At 30.0% G+C, this 24,368-nt stretch overlaps 2 protein-coding genes across 3 annotated transcripts; one reads left to right on the top strand and one right to left on the bottom strand.

Moving 5' to 3' along the window:
• Positions 1-685: 685 nt before the first annotated feature.
• Positions 686-3,974, bottom strand: LOC132725786 (cytochrome P450 1A1-like). The gene is made up of 5 exons (XM_060710970.1): positions 3,345-3,974; positions 2,907-3,110; positions 2,512-2,650; positions 2,004-2,269; positions 686-847 (listed from the first exon to the last, which is right to left on the bottom strand). The coding sequence occupies exons 1-5, from the start codon at positions 3,822-3,824 to the stop codon at positions 716-718; spliced, it is 1,221 nt and encodes a 406-aa protein (XP_060566953.1). The 5' UTR covers positions 3,825-3,974; the 3' UTR covers positions 686-715.
• A 71-nt stretch (positions 3,975-4,045) lies between these two features.
• Positions 4,046-9,101, top strand: LOC132725787 (4-hydroxybenzoate polyprenyltransferase, mitochondrial-like). 2 transcript variants are annotated; one of them, XM_060710972.1, is made up of 4 exons: positions 4,046-4,252; positions 5,406-5,569; positions 6,716-6,837; positions 7,199-9,101. In XM_060710972.1, exons 1-4 carry the CDS (start codon positions 4,168-4,170, stop codon positions 7,344-7,346), a joined length of 519 nt encoding a protein of 172 aa, XP_060566955.1. In that variant the 5' UTR covers positions 4,046-4,167; the 3' UTR covers positions 7,347-9,101. The 2 variants fall into 2 exon arrangements, with proteins under 2 accessions (XP_060566955.1, XP_060566956.1); XM_060710973.1 differs by lacking the exon at positions 6,716-6,837.
• Positions 9,102-24,368: the final 15,267 nt, after the last annotated feature.

Genomic DNA, 24,368 nt, shown 5'->3' with positions numbered 1-24,368 from the left:
TCAATACGTTTGCCAGTTATTGTACAAAACACATATTTGTTTTTGTACCCGAGTCGATTCAGTTACGATTGTGATTTATTTATTTAATATGAATTTATAGACTTATGCTAAATGAATTATTCATTTTTAAATAAGACATTTGTATGCGCATTTAGATATACTAAACTATAATATTATGGGGAGGGGGATATGTCTTGAGCATCATCAGCTTATTTGCATACTTATGTATGTGTTTTTTTTTTCTTTCTTTTATAAGTATCAACGACAATAATTTTGAAATATGTGAAACATTTCAATATTGTTGTCACTCATATCTATTATTGTTATTCATTGAATTTTAATTTTTTAATAAAGAAATATGAATTTTGTTTATGTAAGAATATCTCGCTAAACATGTTACTGGGGAATGTATAATTCAAAATTAAGCTCAATAAAAGTTAAACACCATTTCCTTTATTATAAATATCTCCTTAGGTGAATTACTCTTTACGTAATTTTTCATAATTTGTCATGGACATCATTAATAATGTTTCGCTAACAAATATTGCTATTAATATTTGTATTGTTCTAGTCTTTATTTTTCTGTAATAGTTGTTTTTCTTTGTAATATAAAAGAAACAGCATATTTAATTGTTTGGTTATTCACTTAAAAAATGTCTTTTTCTTTTGTTATATGCATGTTGAGGTGTTTAATGGTGTGGATCATGCAACTATGTTACCTTTTGCGCAGCAGATGATCTTGCGGCAGTAGATTACCTTCATGATCAAGAAATCGTTCAGGCCGGAATGTCCAAGGATCGCCCCAAACTTTTGGATCATGGTGGACATACCAAACATTGGCTATTACCTGCAATTATTACATAGATCTGGTACATATAAAATAGATTATCATTTAATTATTTGTCGCCGATTTAACATTGAGGCGAATTGTTGTGCGGGGATAAAATATAAAAATTTGATCCCATGTACAAATCTTCGGACCGATATAATATGCAGAGCAGACAAATGCAAAAATGCCAAAGGAGTCGTTAGCAAATGTAGCAAATGATAAATACAATTTTCTGTTTAACAGATAACATTTTGGTATCAAGAAGTGCCTAACTGATACATAACTTGTTTGAGTTGCCAAATCTACACACCTTATAGGCATGCTATGTTATAAGTATTTCAGCAAACATGTCAACTTGTTCAAAAGTGTAAAATTATCATACATTAATCTCTGAGGAAATTATTCAACTGTAAGTTAAAATTGTGTAACTGACTTAATTGTCAATATTTCTGGTCACCTTTCTACCAAAATGGAAAAGAAATCGACAACTCAATTCAACCACTAAAGACAAATTCTGATTGAATTTGACAAATTCTTGAGTTTTGACAAAAACACGTAAAACGCATTTATGAAAATTGTAATACTATCAAATAGCTAATACTATGAAAACAGTTTAACAAGCTATTTACCAACCTGGTTAATGCGATTGAAGAGGAACTCAAATGTAAATATTTTTCACATCTACATTAATGAATCAAGAGACAAAAATTTCGATTGAAATACAAAAAAAAGCTCAATTTAAAGTACTTTACACAAAGTACCTTTGATCTGATTAAACGTTAAGCTCCACCTACTTTACGTACTAACCAATACAATTAATATAACTGTCCATTTCATTACATTAATATGAATTGTCTTAGATATAAGCATTTTGTAGTACAGCCAATAATTATAACCAATAAGGTACTAACTTTGTTTCAAACATGACCACTAGCTTTTATATCAAGTAAGAGAAAGGTATGTCAATTTTGAAGAAAAAAGAGCCACAAACTATAGACAACAAATACATTTAATCAGATAGATTGGAAGATAAGTTTGGATTAAAAAGAGCCACGAAAAGACAACAAATATATTCAAAATCTAATTGGCAGATAAGTTTTGACTGAAATGGTGTATGAGTTCGAAATGCAATTGAACTACATGTAAAATAAATAATCTATTTTTATATACAGACCGTTGTATTCGCAGCAATTTCGTAGTCCTCAAGCTTGATCTTGTCCCGACAGAAATGAGGCAATAACAACGGCACAGCATTTAAATAGCGCTCCATTTCAATCTCGAATGCTTGTAAGAATATACACTTTTTCATGTCATCAAGTATAGGATATCTGTCCTTGCGAATGTGAAAATCAAGCTCAGTTTGGATTCTTGACTGATATTCTGGGTGATTCAGCAACACAAGAATGGAATTCGTTAACATTGATCGTATTGTTAACATACCTGAATATATGATAAAGGTCTTGGTAAGAGATACCAAACAAAAATATAAAAACAATGAAGCGTCAGTTTTATATAAAAATCAGTATATCAAATCTTTACATAAAATAATTTCCAAACAAAGAAACATCGGAAGTTACATGAAATATCACTTTGAATTTGATAAGACATAAAAGGTAATACAATTGGACATGGGAAATTAATTTGAGAAGATAAGAGATATATTTCAAAGTGGATTTATATACCTCCAACTGCAACCTCGGCTAATTGTCCAACTATTTTGTCGTCTGTGAAGGATATTTGCTCACCAGCAGACTTTTCTTGCCTTTGATATTCAAGATAATTGTTTATTAAGCCTCTTGTTTCACCAGGTTTAAAATCAGCCTGAAATTTTCAAAACTGAAAATGTAAGTTTGGTGTTATCTTGCTCCCATGCTTTTACACAGATGCTTTAAAATGAAAAGTCATCTTATATTATAATGTCTATTGAAAGCTTAACTTATTTTATTTGTTAATTTATTAGTTTCTTAAAAGTTATTTTTCATCAGCACTTAAAATATAGCATTTATGTAGCATGTTCATGGTGTTTGCAACACGATACATGTACGCCATATATAAGCATCTTTAATCGTGCTCTTACCTGAATATTTTGAAAATATTTCTTTAACTTTTCAAAAGCTTTCCTTGCACTACGAAATTGATGACTGTATTTTCCTGGGAGGAATCGGAGGACCGGAAGTGCCAACATTACCACGTTAACGTTAGCATTGAGGAAGAAGTCTGCACCATCCGCATGGTCCCAGAACATATTCCTGTCAAAATCTGTCTTTGAATTCCCACTAAGCTTTGGTTATAAAAAATAGTTGTTTATAAAATAAAATCTTTAAATCTGGTTTAGTTATGAAAATAACTGATGACATTTATACTACTTGTGATCATATAAATATCGATTCGGCAATGTTTTTATAGTGCACTTGTTAGCAAGTATGCAATTTCATTTGTTTGATTACTTAAGGGTATGAGATACTATATTTTATTTATCATGTACAAAATTATATATTAAAAAAGGTATACTTACTAAAATTGATAAAGTATTTGAAAGCGTAGAATCGATGATTTCTTGACAATTGAATAAACTGCCATCTTTCTGCTCTATTTCCTTAATAAACTTATCAATTTCAACCATGAATAAGTCTTCAAATTCTGTGACACCAGGTCCATACACACGTAGTGCGTGTATAAATTGCTGTTTGGCATTTCTATGGAAGGCAGCGGAACCATATTTCGTTGACCCAACAGTTTGACTCATTGTTAAGAAATATTGACCATAAAACGCATCTGGCCGGTCATTGAATTGTTGCCTATATCTTTTATCAGAAAAGGCCTTCTTTATCAGCTGTGAGCTATTCAGAACAATAACATTTTCCCATAGCATTTTTACAAGAAATATTTCTCCATGTTTCTCTGCGTAAGTCCAAAATTTTGAATACATGTTTTCGTGTCCGAATTCTAATATACATCCGAAAACTGGTAAACCTTTTGGCCCATCAATAAACATTGAATTTTGTTGAAATTTTGCGATAAAGAAGTATGACGCAAAAATACAAAAAACAAACACAAATTATTTCAAGAAACATGATGTATTTTTTCTTAGAAAACTGACACCCTTTGCTTATAGCCAATACATTAAAGTCCCAATATATTTGGTTTATCCAACAACCATTACATCTAAAGTGAATTGAACCGACAAGTTGAAATGAAATAGTGCATTACGTTTACATTAAAATTAATGAAATGACTTTGATGGTCGCTTTATGACTTTCTTTTTCGTTTCATTGAACATTTCATTTTTTATCTATAAAATCAGTACTATCTTTGTACATACACGTGAATAAATAATTATGAGCTTGGCTATGGCGTTTGTGGACATGTTCCCAGAGCAGATGAAACCGTATCTAAAAATTATCAGAATGCATGACCCTACACGTAAGTTTTTTTCTTCTTCTTTATTCAAAAGAGAGCTCAGTACTGTTTTGGAGGTCAAAAATTTAATAAGTCGGTGAATAAAGGGAAATACATTTCAGTTTATTAGCAAACAAGTGCTATGTTGCACAGCTTTAAACAATAAGTGTTGATAATCAGGGGGCAGGGGACATATCCGAATGATGGCCCTTATCAAATTTTTTAATAACTCAGACATGGTGTTTTGAAGGTACTGGACACTTCTGATATTTCTTTGTCAAAGTTAGTCTTTCTTGTGTGTAGGAAATGAGGAGCATTTTTGGGTTTTTACCCGAAACTAAGAATTTTGGTAGCTTTGTATGTATTTGTGACTCTCCGAATGGAGGTGAAAAAGTTAAAAATCAAGCTTTGACAGTTGGCGCCATACAAGTAAGAAATTCCGGATAAATTTTATGGAGTATGCTGTACCTCCTTGACGATTGTCCATATTGGTATATTTTAGGTGTGATTTTGGATGGGTGGGGGTAAATATAAATTGCTGTCAGTCATTGCAAACTATTATTTTCTTCAAAGTATGTCATACATGTATATCATTGAATAATGCTGTGCAACTGGTTATCTGACTATGAAACAGATTTTGAAATATTTGGAATTGTGTTTCTGGCCACACTGAAATACAAAATTGTTCATTTTTAGGTTCCCTGTCCCCTTTTAGAATGACAAATTATTAGTAAGTACGACGATTTTTTTTTTCTGTAAATTAATTTTTGTGGTAAAAAAATTATCATGTTTCAATCGTGGCTACCGCCACTCATGAAATGTTTATTGTCATACCACTCAATGAAAATAATTAAAGTATTTATAGAAAAAACTTGAGTATCCTCTATATATTTTTATCAAGCATTTAGTAATTTCATGCTTTGAAGCTCGAAATAGCGCAGAGAGGACAAAGTTTACGTGTATTTTAACTTTATAAATTTAAAGGTTGATGACTTAGGTATTCGTGTAGAAAGGTTAAAATGTGAAATGATACGATCGTGTGATTTTGTTATTACAGACGACAAATCAAGTCTACATTTTATATAAAGTTTACTATCTGATCGTTTAGCATAACATATTTCACAACATTTGTAACATTTGTAGTTATTTAATATATATTTTTTTGTAATTCTTTCAGTGAATGTGATGGTATTTTGGCCTACCGCCTGGTGTATAGAACTGTCCAATACAAGTAACTTGCCAAATGTTTATCTCCTGACGCTGTTCTTTCTTGAATCATTTATTCTACACGGTGCAGGACTTATTCTAAATGATATATTTGACAGATCGATTGACCGTCAGGTGATTATTACCATAACAGTTTTATATTGTTCCGTTTTTCATAATACAAACAAAATACGAAAACATAGAGGTTTTAATCGACACATTTAAATAATATACATGTATGTGATATGCGCCTTAACATAACTGGAAAATGTTGTATGTATGTAACGTCTAATTTCATTGGACAATTTTGTAACGCCGATATACATTGGATTATGGTGTCATGGCAAAAGCGGATTTTAAGTAATTTATTAATTATAGAAGAATCAAATTAAAGGAAATAATCTATAAAAGAGGTTCCCCGGTATTGACAGATCTCACTGCCATTATATCTATAGACTGAAGACATTATACATTTCTTTAGGAAGACATTCTACATTTCTTTAGGAAGACATTCTACATTTCTTTAGGAAGACATTCTACTTTTCTTTAGGAAGACATTCTACATTTCTTTAGGAAGACATTCTACATTTCTTTAGGAAGACATTATATATTTCTTTAGGAAGACATTCTACATTTCTTTAGGAAGACATTATACATTTCTTTAGGAAGACATTATACATTTCTTTAGGAAGACATTCTACATTTCTTTAGGAAGACATTCTACATTTCTTTAGGAAGACATTCTACATTTAGGAAGACATTCTACATTTCTTTAGGAAGACATTCTACATTTCTTTAGGAAGACATTCTACATTTCTTTAGGAAGACATTCTACATTTCTTTAGGAAGACATTCTACATTTCTTTAGGAAGACATTATACATTTCTTTAGGAAGACATTATACATTTCTTTAGGAAGACATTATACATTTCTTTAGCAATTATAGTGTCCAACACCATTAATTCTAGGATGACTATTTTCTGAATGATACTCCATTTGTGTAATAACAAAAATTTTGTGGTTTGCCTCCTTAACCACTGAAAAATCACACGAAACTGTGTACATGATTTTGGATCATATATAATTGTTCTTGAAGTTTATTACTCGAGTACAATGCATGTTTTTACATTTATGACTTGTTACTCTTGTTATTGTATGATACACCGTCAAAACAAGTCATAATATCACGAAAGTTTATTATATTGTCAAAAGAAAATATCGCCATCGACTGACAATTCTTTACATAAAAGTTTTTTGTTCTGTTGTTTAATTTACTAACAGGTGAAGCGTACTCAAGGGCGACCATTACTAACTGGAGAACTATCATTGACAAAAGCAAAATGTTATCTCGCCATCCTTTTGTCAATAGGAATATCATTACTTTTGCAGTTTAATTACATATGGTAAATAATTAAACTTTATTGTTCCAAGTCCACCTAAAAGAAAGTTACAAGTTTACTTTAAGTATTCTGCAATATAAGTCATGAATCATTTTACTTTTACAAAGTAAAATTGACGAAAATGAAACTTTTATAGATAGCAATGAAAAACATAAACTTTAAGAAAATGCTAGCTGAACTATTAAATGGTAAAAAAGGAGCTTCATCTCAATACCTCCCTAGCACCGGTGTGGGGAGTATTCAATTCTTAAAGCGACATAAAACATAATTATACGATGGTGAATCATTTTGTCGTCTTTTCAGGTAAAGCTAAAGTTCCTGCTCTGTTTGACATCGTATTTAATTTTGGATTGCTACATTTCAGCCTCTGGCTTTTGACAATGTGTGCAGTTAGTTCTACCATTTATCCGGTATCAAAAAGATTCATGCATTTCCCAGAGATAGTACTAGGTAGGTATACATGTATGATATGTAGCACTTTTCGCGGTATACATATTCCCGCAATTTTTTAAACCCGTGAAAAGTCACGTGTAACAAATTTGTTTCACTTAATTAGATTAGCAGAATATTGAGCTACGCTTCAATGATATATACAGCACGGTAAAATTTCCGTTCCCTCACAATTATATCTCTATATATTAGCTCGGAAATATAATTTCCAAAAAAAAATCCGTATACGTACTTTCAATGTGACACGTTCATGACATTCCATGAAAACCGGTGTATGGTCGTGCCCTTTACAATGGACGGAACTAAATAAAACGGAATAAAAAGATGATCGGAAGTTATGTAGTCTCAATATAACACTTAAGCTGCCAAAATACATGTTTAAAAAGCAGGCATTATATCATTACCCACGAATATACTATCCAAATGTGTCTTTCCTGGCCACTGACTTTTAAGTCACTTGTTTTTCACCAGGAGGGGAAAGGGGGGGGGGGGGCTCCAATCCGCCAGGGACTTTTCTATGGCTAGCTTGAAAAAAAAATCGTTGGTTCTATTCAGACACCCGCTTGTGCTTTAAATTATGCACGTAGTGGCACTTAACACGAACACATTTAATTATTTAACATATTATCTTTTATCGGCGAGGTATCTTAAATTCTGAAGATAGATTCTTATCCATTTAACTTATATTTGAAGCTAATTCTTTTCACGCTAGATAGTCCATATTTTCTCCAATTTCGATTTCCTTGTAATTTAAATGGATAAAAAACATATAACTAAGCATTAACGTACCATAAAATAGTAATTATTTTGCGTTTTTTCCTCATTTGAAATTATCACACGTGTTTTATTTCAAAACAATAGACATTTCAAACTGTGTTGTTTACATAAAATAGTACCTCGCCGTCTTATTTATCAAGGATTTACTTAAGAAATACATGCATTATTCAAATCAATGTATTTTGTTCTAATGTAACAAAAATAGATACGTTTCTTATATTTTGACGTAATATCATATGTAAATCTACAATTCATGGTTATCGATTTGTGCTTAAACAATAAACTGTACGTATATTCTTAGAGTAAAAAATACATTTTTTATTTGTATATGCATCGAGAAAATGATTAAATTAGACTACATCCTATCTTCATACAATATACTATTTAAAAAAAGAAAGATTTAACCACTGGTATCATATCTAAATATCCTATAAACACATATTGAGGATATTTGTTTGTTTGTTTGTGTGTAAGGTAAAATTTCATTACATCGAGTGGGCTTTAAAAACAGTATTCTCACGCGAGGCGTAGTCACGAGTGCACCAGTGAGAATACTTTTTTTAAAAATCCCGAGATGAAATAAAAAAACATCTTACACAACTTATAAAAAAACAAATTTTCATTTTATTACATACTTAAAAACAAGTTAAAACGAAATTTCCTTAATAATAAAACCAGTTTTACCCACTGGTAGTCTATAAGGTACATGTATTAGTCGAAGTTAAAAATCTTAAAATACAAGAAGTCTTGGGATGAAAAATAAGTTCCACAATCAACTTCAAATGGCGGTGATATCATTCATTTTATTAAAAGATATGAATTATCGCTTGTTTTAATAATAAAAGCAAACACTTCTAGGAGAAAATGTCCAACCATCCATCTATATTTCTGTTACTTACTGCGAATTTATATTAAACCTGGCTTGATGTAATTTAAGCGGCCGCCATTTTAAAAAGTTGTGTATTTCACTGGAGTAAAATAATTGAGTTTGATTCATAGGGATATTATTTAGATTTGTTAGTCATACACCTTTTTAAAAGAAAGAACAGTGTATGAATTACAACTTCATTCATAACGGTAAAATTACGTCATCCTAAGCATGCCATTGTGCAGCACGCGACTCATCTGGCACCCCATGCCAGATGAAATTTCCGGCATGGGTAAATCTCACGGAAACGCCAGTCTGATATGCAAAAAATAAGTGTGAACAGTAATTCTGACTTGAATCCATATTTCAGAAAAGCAAATTGTTTTAAGAAAAAGTATCTGGAAAAAAGTGATATCTCGGAAGGATTAAAACAGTACAAATACATGGACATTGCAGGCTCGATTTCATTGAGTCTGTACATGAGGGATAATGAAAAAGAGCAACATCCCTCACACCCCCTAGCACCGGTTTGAGCGGTACTAAATTATCAACATTTAAAAGTGCTTGACTCAATGATCTCAAGTCTCAAAATAAATTTCATTTGAATATTTCAGGATAAACATATTGATAAAATAATTGGTGTCAAATCAGCGGCTTTAAAGTTTAGTGATAAAACAAAAATATGGCTGTGGGCGACGAGCTTGGTGTTCGTAATCTCCCTTGTAATAACTGGATACATATTTCATCAAACATGGCCATATTTTCTGTCCCTACTTGTGTCATATGCAATGGTATCATATAAGGTAAAGACAATCTTGTTGTCATCATGCTTTTGCGTAAAGTCTGTTTACTCAGTAAAATAAAATGTAAATTTATGGAATACTCGTATTAATTTATTTATTAGGTACCAGTGTATATTTAATTTTTAAAACAGAAACTCTTTGTTCTAATTTGTTAGCGTTGTTTTAACTTATTAAAACTCTAAAATCACAATTATATATGAATAAGATTCAAGTGTGTTGTTTATCACATTACACAGTGGTTGGTGGTAGAAAATAAATAATTATACATTTTAATATAACTAGTGCTTAATCTCTTAACTTAATTTTGATATATATTGTTCTAAAAACTTTCTTAATGTTATTTATATTTTTAGTAGCGATTAACTACCATTATGTTTAAAATTTCACCATAACCTACCAATAGCAAAGATTTTTGTCTGTGACTACATTTAAGTTGATTAATGTTCTTTTTATATTTCAGATAGCCTTTGTAGATCTTAATGACCCTGATTCTTGCTCCAAATATTACTCTTTCTCATCAGTCGGACTGGTTATATTACTTGGAATATTTGCAGGAAATTTGTTTAAACAGCAGCAAGTGTTTTCTGAGTCTGTGTAAGCGTTGTTATTTTCTGAAACATAAAAATACACGAAATGAATAAATATATATTACAAATGAGTCGTCATGTATTTTTAATTTAACCAACTTTAATTTTCATAGCTTTATTTACCATCTATTATGTATTATTTGATGTGAATTTAATGGCCTATTTAAGATATAAAGGTAAAAAATGCTTTTATTCACGTTTGTAAAAGTTACATGTCACTTACTTTTCCAACTGCAAGAAATATTATTACACTTGTTAATACATTATAAAACATGTATGGTGTTATTGCGTTTACAAACAGCTTTAATTTTCAATTCATTTTATGGCAATTCAAACGTATTTGACTGCTTACAATATGTTTTACAAATATGGTCAAGACATATACGTGTATGAATACAATTCTTATAAAGATTCAGCATTAATACACAAATACACAAAACCTGTGCATGGAATTGAAGAGTAAAGTGGAACCAAGTAGAAATTTGAATGTAAAATACAAACAAAATAAGATACTCTCCAACTGAACACACAAACTTTTATTTGTCCCGTCTGCAAAGGCTGAAGATTTGGAATTCCTAAGCTCTTGTCGCAAAATTTTAAGCTTTGATTCTGAAACAAGAAATCACCAATTATGAAGAAATAGAAAATGCGTCACTGTCATATCGAATTCTATCATAAGAGATATCAGGGGCACCAACAAAAAAAAAGAAAAGATATTATGTAATAAAGTGTGAATTCAAATATATTTCCATGTATTTCCCATGAAACAGTTACATATCTAAGAGTTTGTTCACGTATTATAAAGACATCGCCTACAAATACTTCATTTAAATCAGTCTTTTCCTGGTGGTAAAGGACATTATATTGATATATTTATTAGAGTAAAGCTTAACAGTATAAACAAACTATTTATGTCTAACACAGTATGCGAATTACTTAAAGCAACAAAGTAGAAAATAATATTCTGATCCAACAACATAATTCACATACTGTACTGTTTCTATCAATACCAATAACACAGACCACTTTAATTTGGTGTATTGCAATTATTATCTCTGTATATAACATTTAATTATTCCTGATAGATTCCATAAGATTCAGATGTAAATTGCTTAATATATCTCATCTTTGACATACATTCTGAATCAACGATATCTAGTTTTGTTTATACTGGCTAAATATTTCTTGTTTAAAAACTCTATAAAAGTTTGGATCAAAATTAAACATAACATTACTTAAACCAACACTATACTGAATAACAAACATTTAACTTTATAACACTGTGAATTTACATTTCTGCTTTTGCGTTTCCGGTAGGTTAGCAAAAATTATCAACAATATTTAATTTCTCCCCATTTATGTACCAGTCAAATTCATTATTTGCTTCACGTCTTAAATTACAGACTTAAGTTTTTTTTAAGTTTCACACCTCATTTAACAGAATATGTTACATGTATATACAATCTTTCACATATGCAAGCTACTAATTTGTTGTTTAAATTAATTTGCATTGCTCTAGACGTTGTGAAAATAATTTGAAACATCCGAATTTGAGAATCTTTGAGTAAATATTTAACATAATATCAGAATAACATATCAAGAAAAATTTTGTGTCTATACTTTAACTGATTATTATGTACAGAACAAAGAGCAAATGCATCTTTTAAAATTTGTTGCAACTATCTTCAAGCGTCTTAGAGGCGCTCTATAATTTACCATTTATATGCTTCAGAGACAGACATACACTTTGCCAATATCAGAATTTTATCAACCAACAAACGGCATAGCTAGCAATTAAATTCAAAGCCACATATAGCAGGCAGGAATACGTCTTTTATAAATATCAAAATTTAAGGTATAATAGAAAATCGGAAAATATCTATGAAATTAGAACAATCTGTTTTCTTCCAAATAAATTGGAAACGATGTAGGTCTTTTTTTAAATAATAGACCGTATTCAACTATTCATGAACAGTGCAAGACTTTGTTTAGCTTACATTTTTCCTACTACCAGTTAACACGTCGTGTTTCATATTTTGGATACATTGTGTTCCATTTAATTATAGAACCAATTTAATTCACAACTGACATTAAGGTACTTTGATGGAAAGATTGGTCAAAAGCATTAAATAGAAGGGTCCTATTCTGAAAAGAACATAAATTGAAACATTGAAACAGTATGTGACTTAATTAGAAAATGCTCGGACATTGTCTATCACCCTTCGGCATGATATCTTATTGAATCACACTCTGTACATCAGATTTTGTTCCAAAAATGCAATAAGGTTTTTACAGTGATTACGGACCCCACTTTATTCAAATAGTAATTAGCTTTCCGTTACTTTAGTTTCTTTTCTATATAGTGTATATAGACATTTTTTTTTAAATATATGCAACAGTTATCATCCACATTTCTAAATATATATTTTGTGCGACATTTCCTCCTGATATAATCAGGAGGTTTTTATATATAAAATATATTTATTTGCAAATTTGTAAGAATAATTACATTTTTTTTTCATTTTGGACCAATATAATTAACAAAGTGACTTTATATTACAAGTAATCATTGCTTTAAATATGTTTTCATCTCAAATAAATGCATGCTTGAAAAATAAGATAAAAGAACAGAACATGTTACAGAATTAAGAATGTCGCAGCTGCCATTATAACATAAACCGGTGCCCTGGTGTAAGGCATCTAACAAATCAAACAGAAATGAATTTTAACTTTAATCAAAACCATCTTCAGAGTAGTAGTACTACTCAGAGTGATAAAACACGAAACATTTAGGATGCTTAGACCGGGACATAAATCTCCTAATCCCTAGCTATACCATATATATACTTCTGATATAGTTATTAGGAAAGGAAATAGTCAAAAGGAAACAAAATGATTCTAAATCTAAAATTTCCATTAAGGTTTGTAAATATCTTAAACGTTAACATTTACGTTTACTGTATGATTTTAGTCTTTGGCATCGTTTATATATCAACCGTTACTTTTAACATGTGTCAAAATGATATTATGTATGTTGTAATAGATGTGTGTAGAAATGAGTTCTAAATTAATGTTTGCTGACAATTTGCTTAAACCCTTAATCGTATCTCATTGAATTTATGTTTTTTATGTAATTTTGAAATGCCCTTTCAATTCCTTTTTCTGTACAAGTTTTTAAATTAAATGAAAAGAAAAAAAAAATTTCAGATGATACGATATCGATTTCTAACTGTTTTGATAAGACAATGTACAGGAATCTTTAGAGAATTAAACTTTCTGACATTCTATTTAACTAAAATGTGTATAAATTCAATAAGATAACATAGTTAACACGCAATTTATGCATTAAAGGTTCCATAATTTCATTTAAAGAAAACTAAATTTGACGTACATATAAATCACAATGTATTATTAACTTTATAAAACTGGATAATTGATGTAAATGTTCGTGTAGATGGAAAATATTACTATTAGAATACATGTGCATGTTGTTCATTAATTCTTTAATTATGATGTGTTGCATGCCATGTTATCTTTTATTGCTGTAACTTTTTAATGTAGTTGCTATTTTCGTTAGACAAATTAGACAATATTTTTAAAAATAATATTTTTGCAAAATTAATTAAATGCCAAATTTTTGAAAAACAAAACAAAAACACCAACAAAGAACAATTTATTTGTTAAGAGAAAAAAGATCGTATGTTCTTCAATATTAAGATTATCTTTATCTAAATTAAATTGAAGGGAAGATTACCTAAAAACTAGATCGGAGAATCGACTTAGAATGTTTCCTTTGTCATAATTTAAGATTATGCAAATTTTAAATAAAACCTATGAACCTACTTTCTGTCTATATGTCTCTATGTAGACTCTTTTTGACATCTTAAGTCACCCAGACTTTTTTATATGTGAATTGGTACCGTGTAAATTTCGACAATGCATTCAAATTTAATAAATACTTTCTTATAATAATTCTACAGCTGCGTGCATCATTTAATATGTCTGAAATGTAACTACGATATCAATCATTTTTTGTCTTATGGGTATTTCTTTTAATGCTTTGAATACACTTCACGTATATATTATTTGCAGTTATCAGACATTCTGGGCTGAAGGATTTCTGTTTTTAATCAGATTGACATTTGCACTAAAACGTATCTAAAAAAAACAAATTTGAATATATATAAATATGTAAATGGTTGTTTTGAAATATAGCTCGAACCGCTAAGCGACGGTTAAACACAAACAACGGTTTATATAAAGCCATATAACCTGTCAGAAATACTTATAACAACAATCATAATTGTTTAGATAAAGAGCAAAGTGACAGCATCCGTTTATAATATTAGTTATACAGAATATTAACAGGTTATATGACCCTATATGACTGTTTGGAAATATGGCAAAGAACCTTTTTTACACGGTCAAATAACCTGTCAAAAATCTTTATAAAAAAATTATAATACATTAAACAGCTTATGTTGAGAAAAAGTGAGATTTATAATACTGCACGTCTTTAATGTCACTTCTCATTTGATAATCGTGACGTTTATAAAGTTCTATAAACACTGCTGCTATCTATTCATGAAATAATTGTCAGTTATGATGCCGTTTTCTACAATGAAAAGTGTTGTCGCTGTATTAGGTACCTGTTTTGTAAGAACACTGCAACAATAAGAGATTGTATATATGTGAAAACAATGTATTTATGCGAAATGGTTATTAAACAACAGAAAAGTACACAAGGAACACAAGCGACCAGTGGCGTTTACAAACGACGTCAAAGACATTACCATGCCAACAACACCTTATCAGAACACCACACCTTACTAAATACACTGCCTGTGCAATATTAACCATTCCCGGAATATATATTCCGGAAAATATATATATTCACCGAAATGCGCAAAATGGAGTTGTACTTGTACAAGGATGCGGATGCTGTACTGCATTCTGATAACTTCATGGTCCATTGGTTCGTCCTTCAATTATAGAAATACTAGTAGTGCGTTCATTCCAACTTTCATGTTCATTCTTATTACTTGCCGAACGGTCTTTCCAAGAGCATCAAGTCACTTATCTTGTGTAAACAACTGTTTTGTTAACGGACGTTTCACCATATGGTAGATTTAACAGCGCTCTCCAGGGCATATTTTAATTTGTTTAAGCTTGAAGCAAAACTGTAATTTTATGATAGGACTGCTTCAGCCGAAATTCATTTATTGTTTGTTGAAAATATATTATCAATGATGTCATTAAAACTTTAACTGCTGCTCTAAATAACAAGAAGTCGTCTGGTCGAAAAAGTTCTGTCTGCTTTGTTGCGATTTTCTTGAAATGAAAAACATTGTTATAACAACAAGGCTATAAAAAATAAAATTGTACTTTTGATAGTTTTACTAAATAATTATAAATCATATTTGCATATTGTAAACAAACTGCTATCAAGTTTTATGTCAAGACAACTAGGCAGTAACAAAACTTGTGGATAATTCTTCGTATGATTTTATACTGTTATTTTTGTTTTCTTAATTGCTTGTTTGTATGGCTTTGAGAATTTATACTATTACGGCAATAAATAGCATAACGACTTTATGCCATTACGTATTTTTACCATATCGACATTATACCATTACAACTTTATACAATAACGACTTTATCCAATTACGACATTATACTATCGCAATTTTATGCCATTAAGACTTGATACCATTACGACATTATATCATTACAACTTTTTACAATAACGACTTATTCTAATTACGACATTATATTATCAAGAATTTATGCCATTAGAAGTTTATAACATTTTGGCATTATACCATAACGACTTAACACCTATACGATTTTATACCATTTCGATTTATACCATTACAATTTTATACCGTTTCGACAATATACCATTTTGACATTATACCATTACGATTTTATACCATTTCGCATTATACCATTACGACTTTATTCCATTAAGACATTATACCATTACGACTGCATACCATTTCGATATTATACCTGTCCATTTCTACATTATGCCATTACGATTTTGTACCATTACGACTTTATACCCTTACGACCTTATAAAATTATGACTTTATACCATTACGGCATTATAGAATTATGACTTTGTATAAGTAGGACATTTTACTTTAAAAATTTTATACTATCATGATTTTATACAATTATGATTTCATACAAGATCGACAATGTACAATTACGATTTTATACAATTACGGCATTATAGAATACCATCATGACTTTATTACATTACAGTATTATACCATTATGTTTTTAGAATATCCATTTTTTTATTAAATAACAACAGAGAGGTTACATGATACTAGAGCAAACTGATTTCTTTATTTAAGGGAGCACATCAAATATTACAATAAATCATTATTACAAGCTTCAACAATAATATATTTTAACTTCACTTTTGATGAAATGACGCTCTTTCGTTATTATGTTGTGCAATTTTATCTGATCAAAAAAGAGAGCGAAGAAAAAAATTGACTTGCATTATGGACGATCGACTATAAATTAATATGTTTGAAGATATGTTTTAACATTTTAGGGACTGGTTTCATGCACTGCTTCAATAAAGCAATAAAGCTGCACACTAACAAATACACATGTCTTGATCGATTGAAATGCCATGCTTGTATTGCATTTCAATTAAGAACACAAAAACAAGATACAGGTTAAAATGAAATTCACCAAATTGAATGATTCTTTCATTTCGGATAGAAATAAAACCATGTATTTCGGAAATTTGCATTCTTTTAAAATGTCAAATTAAATTCTACTTAACGCATTTATCTAGACTTGAAGCAACATAAAGTTACTGTAAAACGCTTTCTTCAAACAGTTAAATTATTTCGAAAACATTATTTAGTTATTATGTTAAAATTACTTCAAATACATTATTTAACTATCATGATTCGAACGTTAAAATAACTTCAAATACATTGTTTTGTTATAACGATTCGAATTTCAAATAACTTATAAATACAGTATATATTTATAACGATTCAAACGTTAAACATTATTTAATTGAAACGATTCGAACGTTAAAATAACTTCAAATATATCATTTAGTTATAACGATTTGAAATCAAAATATTTCAAATCCATTATTTACTTATAACTTTCGAACGTTAAAAATACTTCAAATACATTATTTATTCATTACAATTCGAAAGTTTTAATAACTTGAATTACATTATTTAGTTATAACGATTCGATCGTTAAAAATACTTCAAATACATTATTTATTCATAACGATTCTATCGTTATAATTACTTCAAATACATAATTTAGTAATAAGGATTCGATCGTTATAATTACTTCAAATACATAATTTAGTAATAAGGATTTGATCGTTAAAATTACTTCAAGTACATTATCTAGTTATAACCAATAATTACTTAAATCAAAACTGTCGAAAGAGGGCTAGTGCGGTTTTGGGATTTTTACAATATTACCCGGTGTCTATAAGCTGATAACTACCGATTATCTTTACAAAGGTGTTGCATATAATTATGTCGCTTTCGATCATCGTTAATATAAACCAAATTGTTTTATAGTTTACCTTACTATTCAAAGTCTATTATATATAAGAAAATTACAGTACTTATCCCATCGTATGCGTTACAATTTATTTCACTATATAAAACCACAGTTTGTGTTTTGTCTTGTGCAACAAGAAAAGTGCAGACAATGACAATCATCTTGAAAATGATTCAAATTTAACATAGTTTGAATTTTACCTACGAGAAATGTTTTTGATATAAAAGAAAAGTAAGTATTTAATACAAATACTTTGTCCTGGAAATATCGACAAAGTATGGTTAATATAAGAATCGTTTTGTGTCTAAATCAATTCCTTCATCACGACATACATTTGAATGTTTTAAGTTTTTTTAATAGTACACAAACTTCAAACATTTTATAATGTGGATCTTTTAACGCGATGATGGGCGCTATCTGCCTTGCATATTTTGAGCATAAATGTTGCTGAAAAATCTCATTGTACAAACACTGATATTCAATGTCATGGTGTAGAATTACTTATGCTTAGAAAAAATCATTTACGTTAATCTAATGCTTTAAAGCACAAGTGAAACATAGCAGTGTCATATTTATTTGATCTCCTGATATTTTACGATATAGAATTTTACTACTTTTTATTATATAGGAAATGATGGGGGTACAGACTACCTTAATTGTTCTGTAGTGAAAATAATATTATGATAATTTGAAACAATAACAAAAGCACATATACTACCCTTGAGAAGGAACGGACACATATTCTAAAATTCTGTTCTTAAGTTATGGTAAACAAATGGACTACATTAACTTAGAAGTTGACAGATAGCAACAAAACTACAGATATATTACATTTTATACAGACATTTTAGAAAATGTGATATTTAAACAAAACAGGGGGATATGTTATATATTGTAACAAAACCAGAGACTAATAACTGTATTATTGCTAAGTAGCAACACATAGCATGAATGGCACATTAAAGGCAGATTAAGTGAAAATATTTTCATAAAAATAACATAGAAGTTGCCTTTTTTGTTGCAAACGTATAACCATCACTTGTGTGGAGGACGTAAAAAGTTGCCCCATACATATCATCAAATATTTTATATTTTTGGTCCTTAAAAGTATTATGCTTTGATAAACATGTTTGTGGCAATTGTAGTTTCTTCTCTTTGACCATTTTCAATTTGGTTGGTTTCAGTATTCCTACTTTAATACTGTAAACCCCCCTAGGGTATTGTGTGCCTGCTTTCTCGTTTAGGGCACACGCTTTCTTACTTAGGACCATACTCCGTTTCTAATGGAATGACACTAAAGTGTCACATTCAAGGTTCCGTAATAGACGCCGTATGAAAACATCTGCGGATGTTTCCCAATTTACAATTGCACCATTTTCGTGCTTAAATGCTGAATTCTGCTTATGCCTGTGCTAGGGACACGGGCGAAAACATTTTTCAGTACAGTCCGTGAACAGGCTCAATCAAACAGAGTGTGCAACATTTTCAGTTTGTTAAGAATTCCGTCTTTTTTTCTCTATTGTACTGATACAGAGATTCATGAAACATTTCAGGACATGATAATTAAATGGTAATTCAGATTTATAAAGTGTCATAATTGTTTTGTGAATGTTCATGTTCATTGAAAGGAATTTATAAAGTATTTCAATTCTTCGTCAATTTTATGAGAAAGGGCTAGGTACGTTTTGGGTCGATTTTGGCCCAAAATTTTGAAGAAATAAAATATTGAATATAAATGAGTCATTTAATGTCAGTTGACAAAGCAACATATATGCAATTAAAAACTGACGTTCCTTTGTATCTCGGCAACGTAGATGACGTCACGGATGACGTCAATCATCCTCTATTTCGCGCAAAAATCGCAAAAATGGGTAAATTTTGGTGTGATTCTACAAATATTAGGTTTACGCACTTTTTAACCGCTTAGGTTTTTACATTTTATATTCCCATAAAATATTAGCTTTAAATTATCACCTACTATTTTGTGGTTACTGTTTGCGCACTTCTGTTAATTACCCAAAGTTTACACTTCGTCAGTCTGCTGTTTACATACTGGCAAATGGCAACGGATTGGTAAGGGGCGTAATCGAGTATATATTGGTAGTAGGAGAGGCTCCAGTTCTTCAATTAGTGAAGAGATAAATATCACTGTGCATTTAAATAACATAAAGTATTTTTCTTTAAATTAGTGAACAATTCCAATAATATGCAATAACATTTATATTATTATATCATTTAAGTATTATAAGACGTTTATTTCAGATAGATTTTCCCCAGACATTTTAGTTGTCTACACTAATCCACTGACTGATAAATATATGTGACCTTTCTCGTCAATTAAAATATTGTAACACTGCTGCTTTGCTGGGCAAGTGTGTCAACAACTGAATAAATGACTCCGCCTACATTTACCTAGCAGTTTGTCACGTACGCACGTCGGCAAAGTCTTTTGAAGTCTTGATAAAACCGCCCTTTAATGATGATTGACACTTTTAGCGCACCAAATGATCTCTAGCACCGGTCAATCACTTGTCTCCAGAATCAGTTTATTTAGAAGGGTGCTGTGAAATTAAATCTTGTCAAAAATTCTGAATATAGGTCATTAGTTGCGATTTTGTTTTATACATTTGTATTGAAATAATTTTTTACAAATTCTTCAAATGTTTGCATGCTTGCAATTATCTTGGAAGTCTCGCAATATTGTACATCAATATTAACATACGAGTCTCTCTGGCTTCAGAAACTTTATAAGTCACTTCTTAACATTTTTTCTTTCTTTTGTCAGAGGCATTGGTCAGGTATAAAAACAGGTACGCTGAATACCTTACGCTACCACAGTGATGAAGCATAGCGCATGCTTTACTGTATCATAACATTTGCAAGTTGTAAAGTTACAACATTTGAGATTTTTTTTTAAAGTGTCCCGGATATCAGTCTTGAAATTATGGCATGTATGTGTGTGTGTGATAAAACAAAAATGTATGTTATCGAAATAGCTGGAAAAGCATTTTGTACCTATATTTTACTAGTCATAACTTGTGTTGAAACAAAACTGAAAATAAGAAATTCGTCGGTAGTACTTTGTATACTGCTATGCAAATTTATTGCAGTATATTACAGTACTGTTGCACCAATGGTATATGTCATTGAAAAGGGTAGGATTTTTTATGCACTGTTTTTACGTGTTCATGTATATTCTTTACATCATAAAAGGAATTCAAACCTATTTTGTGCTTTGTGTTGTTAGATATGAAATCTGAATATTCAAAGTATGACAATGAAATATGTGGTATTATCCTTTAACAGGAAACATAAATACGAGTGTAAATAATCCGGAACAAAGTTTATGTTGATTGATCACCGCCTTTTCCTATATTCTTCAATTAAAACAGTATTCTAAGCAAGTTGAAAATATTTTTAGTGACTAAGGTAGTTTAAATTATCCGTGCATTTACCTTGCAAAAGAAAAAACTTCCGTAACAGAAAAAAATCTTGTACTAGTTCATTTTGTATTTTATTTTTTAACAGAATATAAACAGCCTCTGCATCATCGTATTATAATGATGATCTGTTTTTGAACGATACCAAAAAACTTCGACTTAACACTGCCGACTTTAATGTGTGTGTACATTTGTTTATGTTTTTCTTCTTTTCCATTGTATACTTTTTTATTTATTTCATTTTCTTTATTTAATTATGTTTTTTAAACGTCATCTTAAAATAAAAAGTAAGTTCTCCGCGGCGATCGCCGACAAATATTTTATGAAACACGAAAATATTCTGTATTCAAGACCTAAGTTTTTGCAAAATCTATATACTGAGTACATAAACATTAATAAATCAATATAAAATCTAACACGTACGTGGTCTCCGGACATTTTGGCAGGAATTCAAGGGAGGCTAATCATTCTACTATTTCGGCAGTATGACAGTAACTCGATTGTTTTATTTATCAAAAGCGAATTGCAAAGTATGATAGATAATGTTTATATTAAATAAAAAGATGCAAAGGATACTGAAACGTTAAAAAGTCCAAAAAATACCAAATTATAGGCCGATCCGGTAATCCTTCGCCGGTTCCGACAGTATGGCAGTAACTTGCCGATATTAAATATGTTGTATTATTTATCAATAGTGATTTTATTTACAAAAATCTTTTTACGTATTATTGATATTGTTTTATATTTAATTAAAGATGCAAGAAAATTGGTTAAAAGTTCATAAATAAGCAAAATACAGGCCGATTTCGGTAATCATTCGCCGATTCCGGCAGTTTTCCCGTTTTCGCCGTTTAAATATTTCGTCACTGTTAATTAAACCGATTTTCTTTTCACATTTCTTTTTTGGAGGTCAATCATAACGTTTAAGTTTAATTTATAAAAACAGGCAAAAAAAATATTATTAAAATGCATAAATAATAAATAACCAAATCACAGGCCCTCGACGAATCCGGTAGTATGGCAGTAACTTTTCGATCTTAGATTTATTGTTTAATCAAAAGTGATTTTATTTACAAAAATCTTTTGACATATCATTGATGATGTTTAAAAGATATAAAATGCAAGGCCATTCTTTATAAGTTCATTAATAACAAAATTACAGGTCGATTCCAGTAAAGACCACAGATTCCGGTAATTCGGCCGATTCCGGTAGGTTGAGTAACCGATGCATTATGTGAAAGATCAATATCGTATAATAATAATAATAATGATTCTGATGATGATGATAATCAAACACGTGCATAGATATAAGTTCTGAACTTTACTAAATAGGTAATTACATAAGACCACTGAATAAAAATATTTTCATAGCGGTAATATTACGAATATGTGCCTCTTCGTATGTCAAATTTCTAATAAATTTCGTTGGTTAGCCCTTTTAAACTGAAGAAGGTTGTGTTTAACTATGAACTTGTAAAAGTAATTGTGTATTTTATAAAACAGCAGTTACTGAACACACTTCTTAAATAGGGTAAGTAAATTATATAAACAAGTAAAACGGTTTCCTGCGGGGAACATTTTTAATGATATAAATATATCTCATTTTAACTATTTTCAACATTGTTTTGGGGGGGAAAATTTAAAAAAAAAGTTTGTATCAGGAAAAATATTGAAAATAACCCGTCAATATAGAAAAAAGGTCTTTGGAAATTGGTGACCGTTTTTAAAAAACCGGGGGGGAGGGTTCAAACTTTTAAAACAATTATTTCTTTTTTTAAAAAATTTAAAATCAAAATGGCCCAATTCAAATAAATTTAATTCCGACCAAAAAAAAAAAAGGGAAAACACACAATTTTAAAAAATTCAAATTTTTTAATTTAATGGAAGATTCCACTACGAATTTTTTAATTTTGATTTTCAGTAAAAAACAATTTTTTTTGAAAATTTGACATAAAATTTTAAAAAGAAACATTGATAATTTTCAAAAAATCATTCAATTTTTTCCATTTTTAAAAAGGGTTTAAAAAAATTATAAAAAAATTTTTGTTTTTAAAATTATGTGTAATCCGGACTTAATTCCCTAGAGGTAAATCCGTAACGTACCGGCAAATGGTATTTAGCCAGGTTTTCGAAAAGGCAATTAACCAATCATGTACGGTTTACAGATCACATGCTCCTCCGTGTACCGAAAACAGGTCCACGTGCTCATCCATACCTCAAAAGTTAAACGCGTACCAATACCCTGCGGTCTTCAGACCGCAGGGAATAAAAGCTATCATATATGTATTCCTTTTCGTCTGTTTTAATATACTTCACAGTGACTAATTATTTATGTCTGCAATCGTAATTGAACGTAGAAATATACATCAAATGTACCATTAACTCCTTTGTCTTACACGATAAACAATTAAGAAAATACATATGCGTCACTATATTTTTAATTACTCGAAGCGATGCGCTCAAAATAATACGTGACGTTGATGACGTCAAACTGTAGTATTTTGTATTTTGATAGGTTGTTTTGATTTATTATAACTTTTTTGTCTAAACAAATATCTGGCTCAATCTTGCATCATTTGTTAGAAATAAAATTTAATTTTGATATATCAAATTTTGAATATTTTTTGCCGATAGGCCAAAATCGACCCAAAACGTACCTAGCCCTTTATATCATGATAATGTTATCAATAAAGAATATATATTTGATACATATAATAAAACTATTTTTTTATATCAAGAGCCACCAACAGTTGTATTACACCAAACTGTCAAGCCAAAAGCATAATAAACCTCCAAAACAAAGATTATGCCAATAACATTACATCATACCAAATGATCATGTGTTGATATGTTTTCAATTAGAAAAGATGTTTTGAAATGTATTTTGCAAAACAATGAAGGCGATTGCTGTAAACTTGCCTCTTAAGGCCCATTATGCTTAAAAGATGCCATCATTTCCCAGACACATTTTTTTTCGTATCTCGTTACAGTTTCTTAGAAAACTACTTGTTTTTTTTTTTGTTTCTAAGTCTCGGATTTTTAC

The sequence above is a fragment of the Ruditapes philippinarum genome, unplaced genomic scaffold (genome assembly GCF_026571515.1).
Source record: "Ruditapes philippinarum isolate M1 unplaced genomic scaffold, ASM2657151v2 ctg1700_1_1_1_1, whole genome shotgun sequence".
Taxonomy (NCBI): domain Eukaryota; kingdom Metazoa; phylum Mollusca; class Bivalvia; order Venerida; family Veneridae; genus Ruditapes; species Ruditapes philippinarum.
This window is presented reverse-complemented; position numbering and strand designations above follow the sequence as displayed.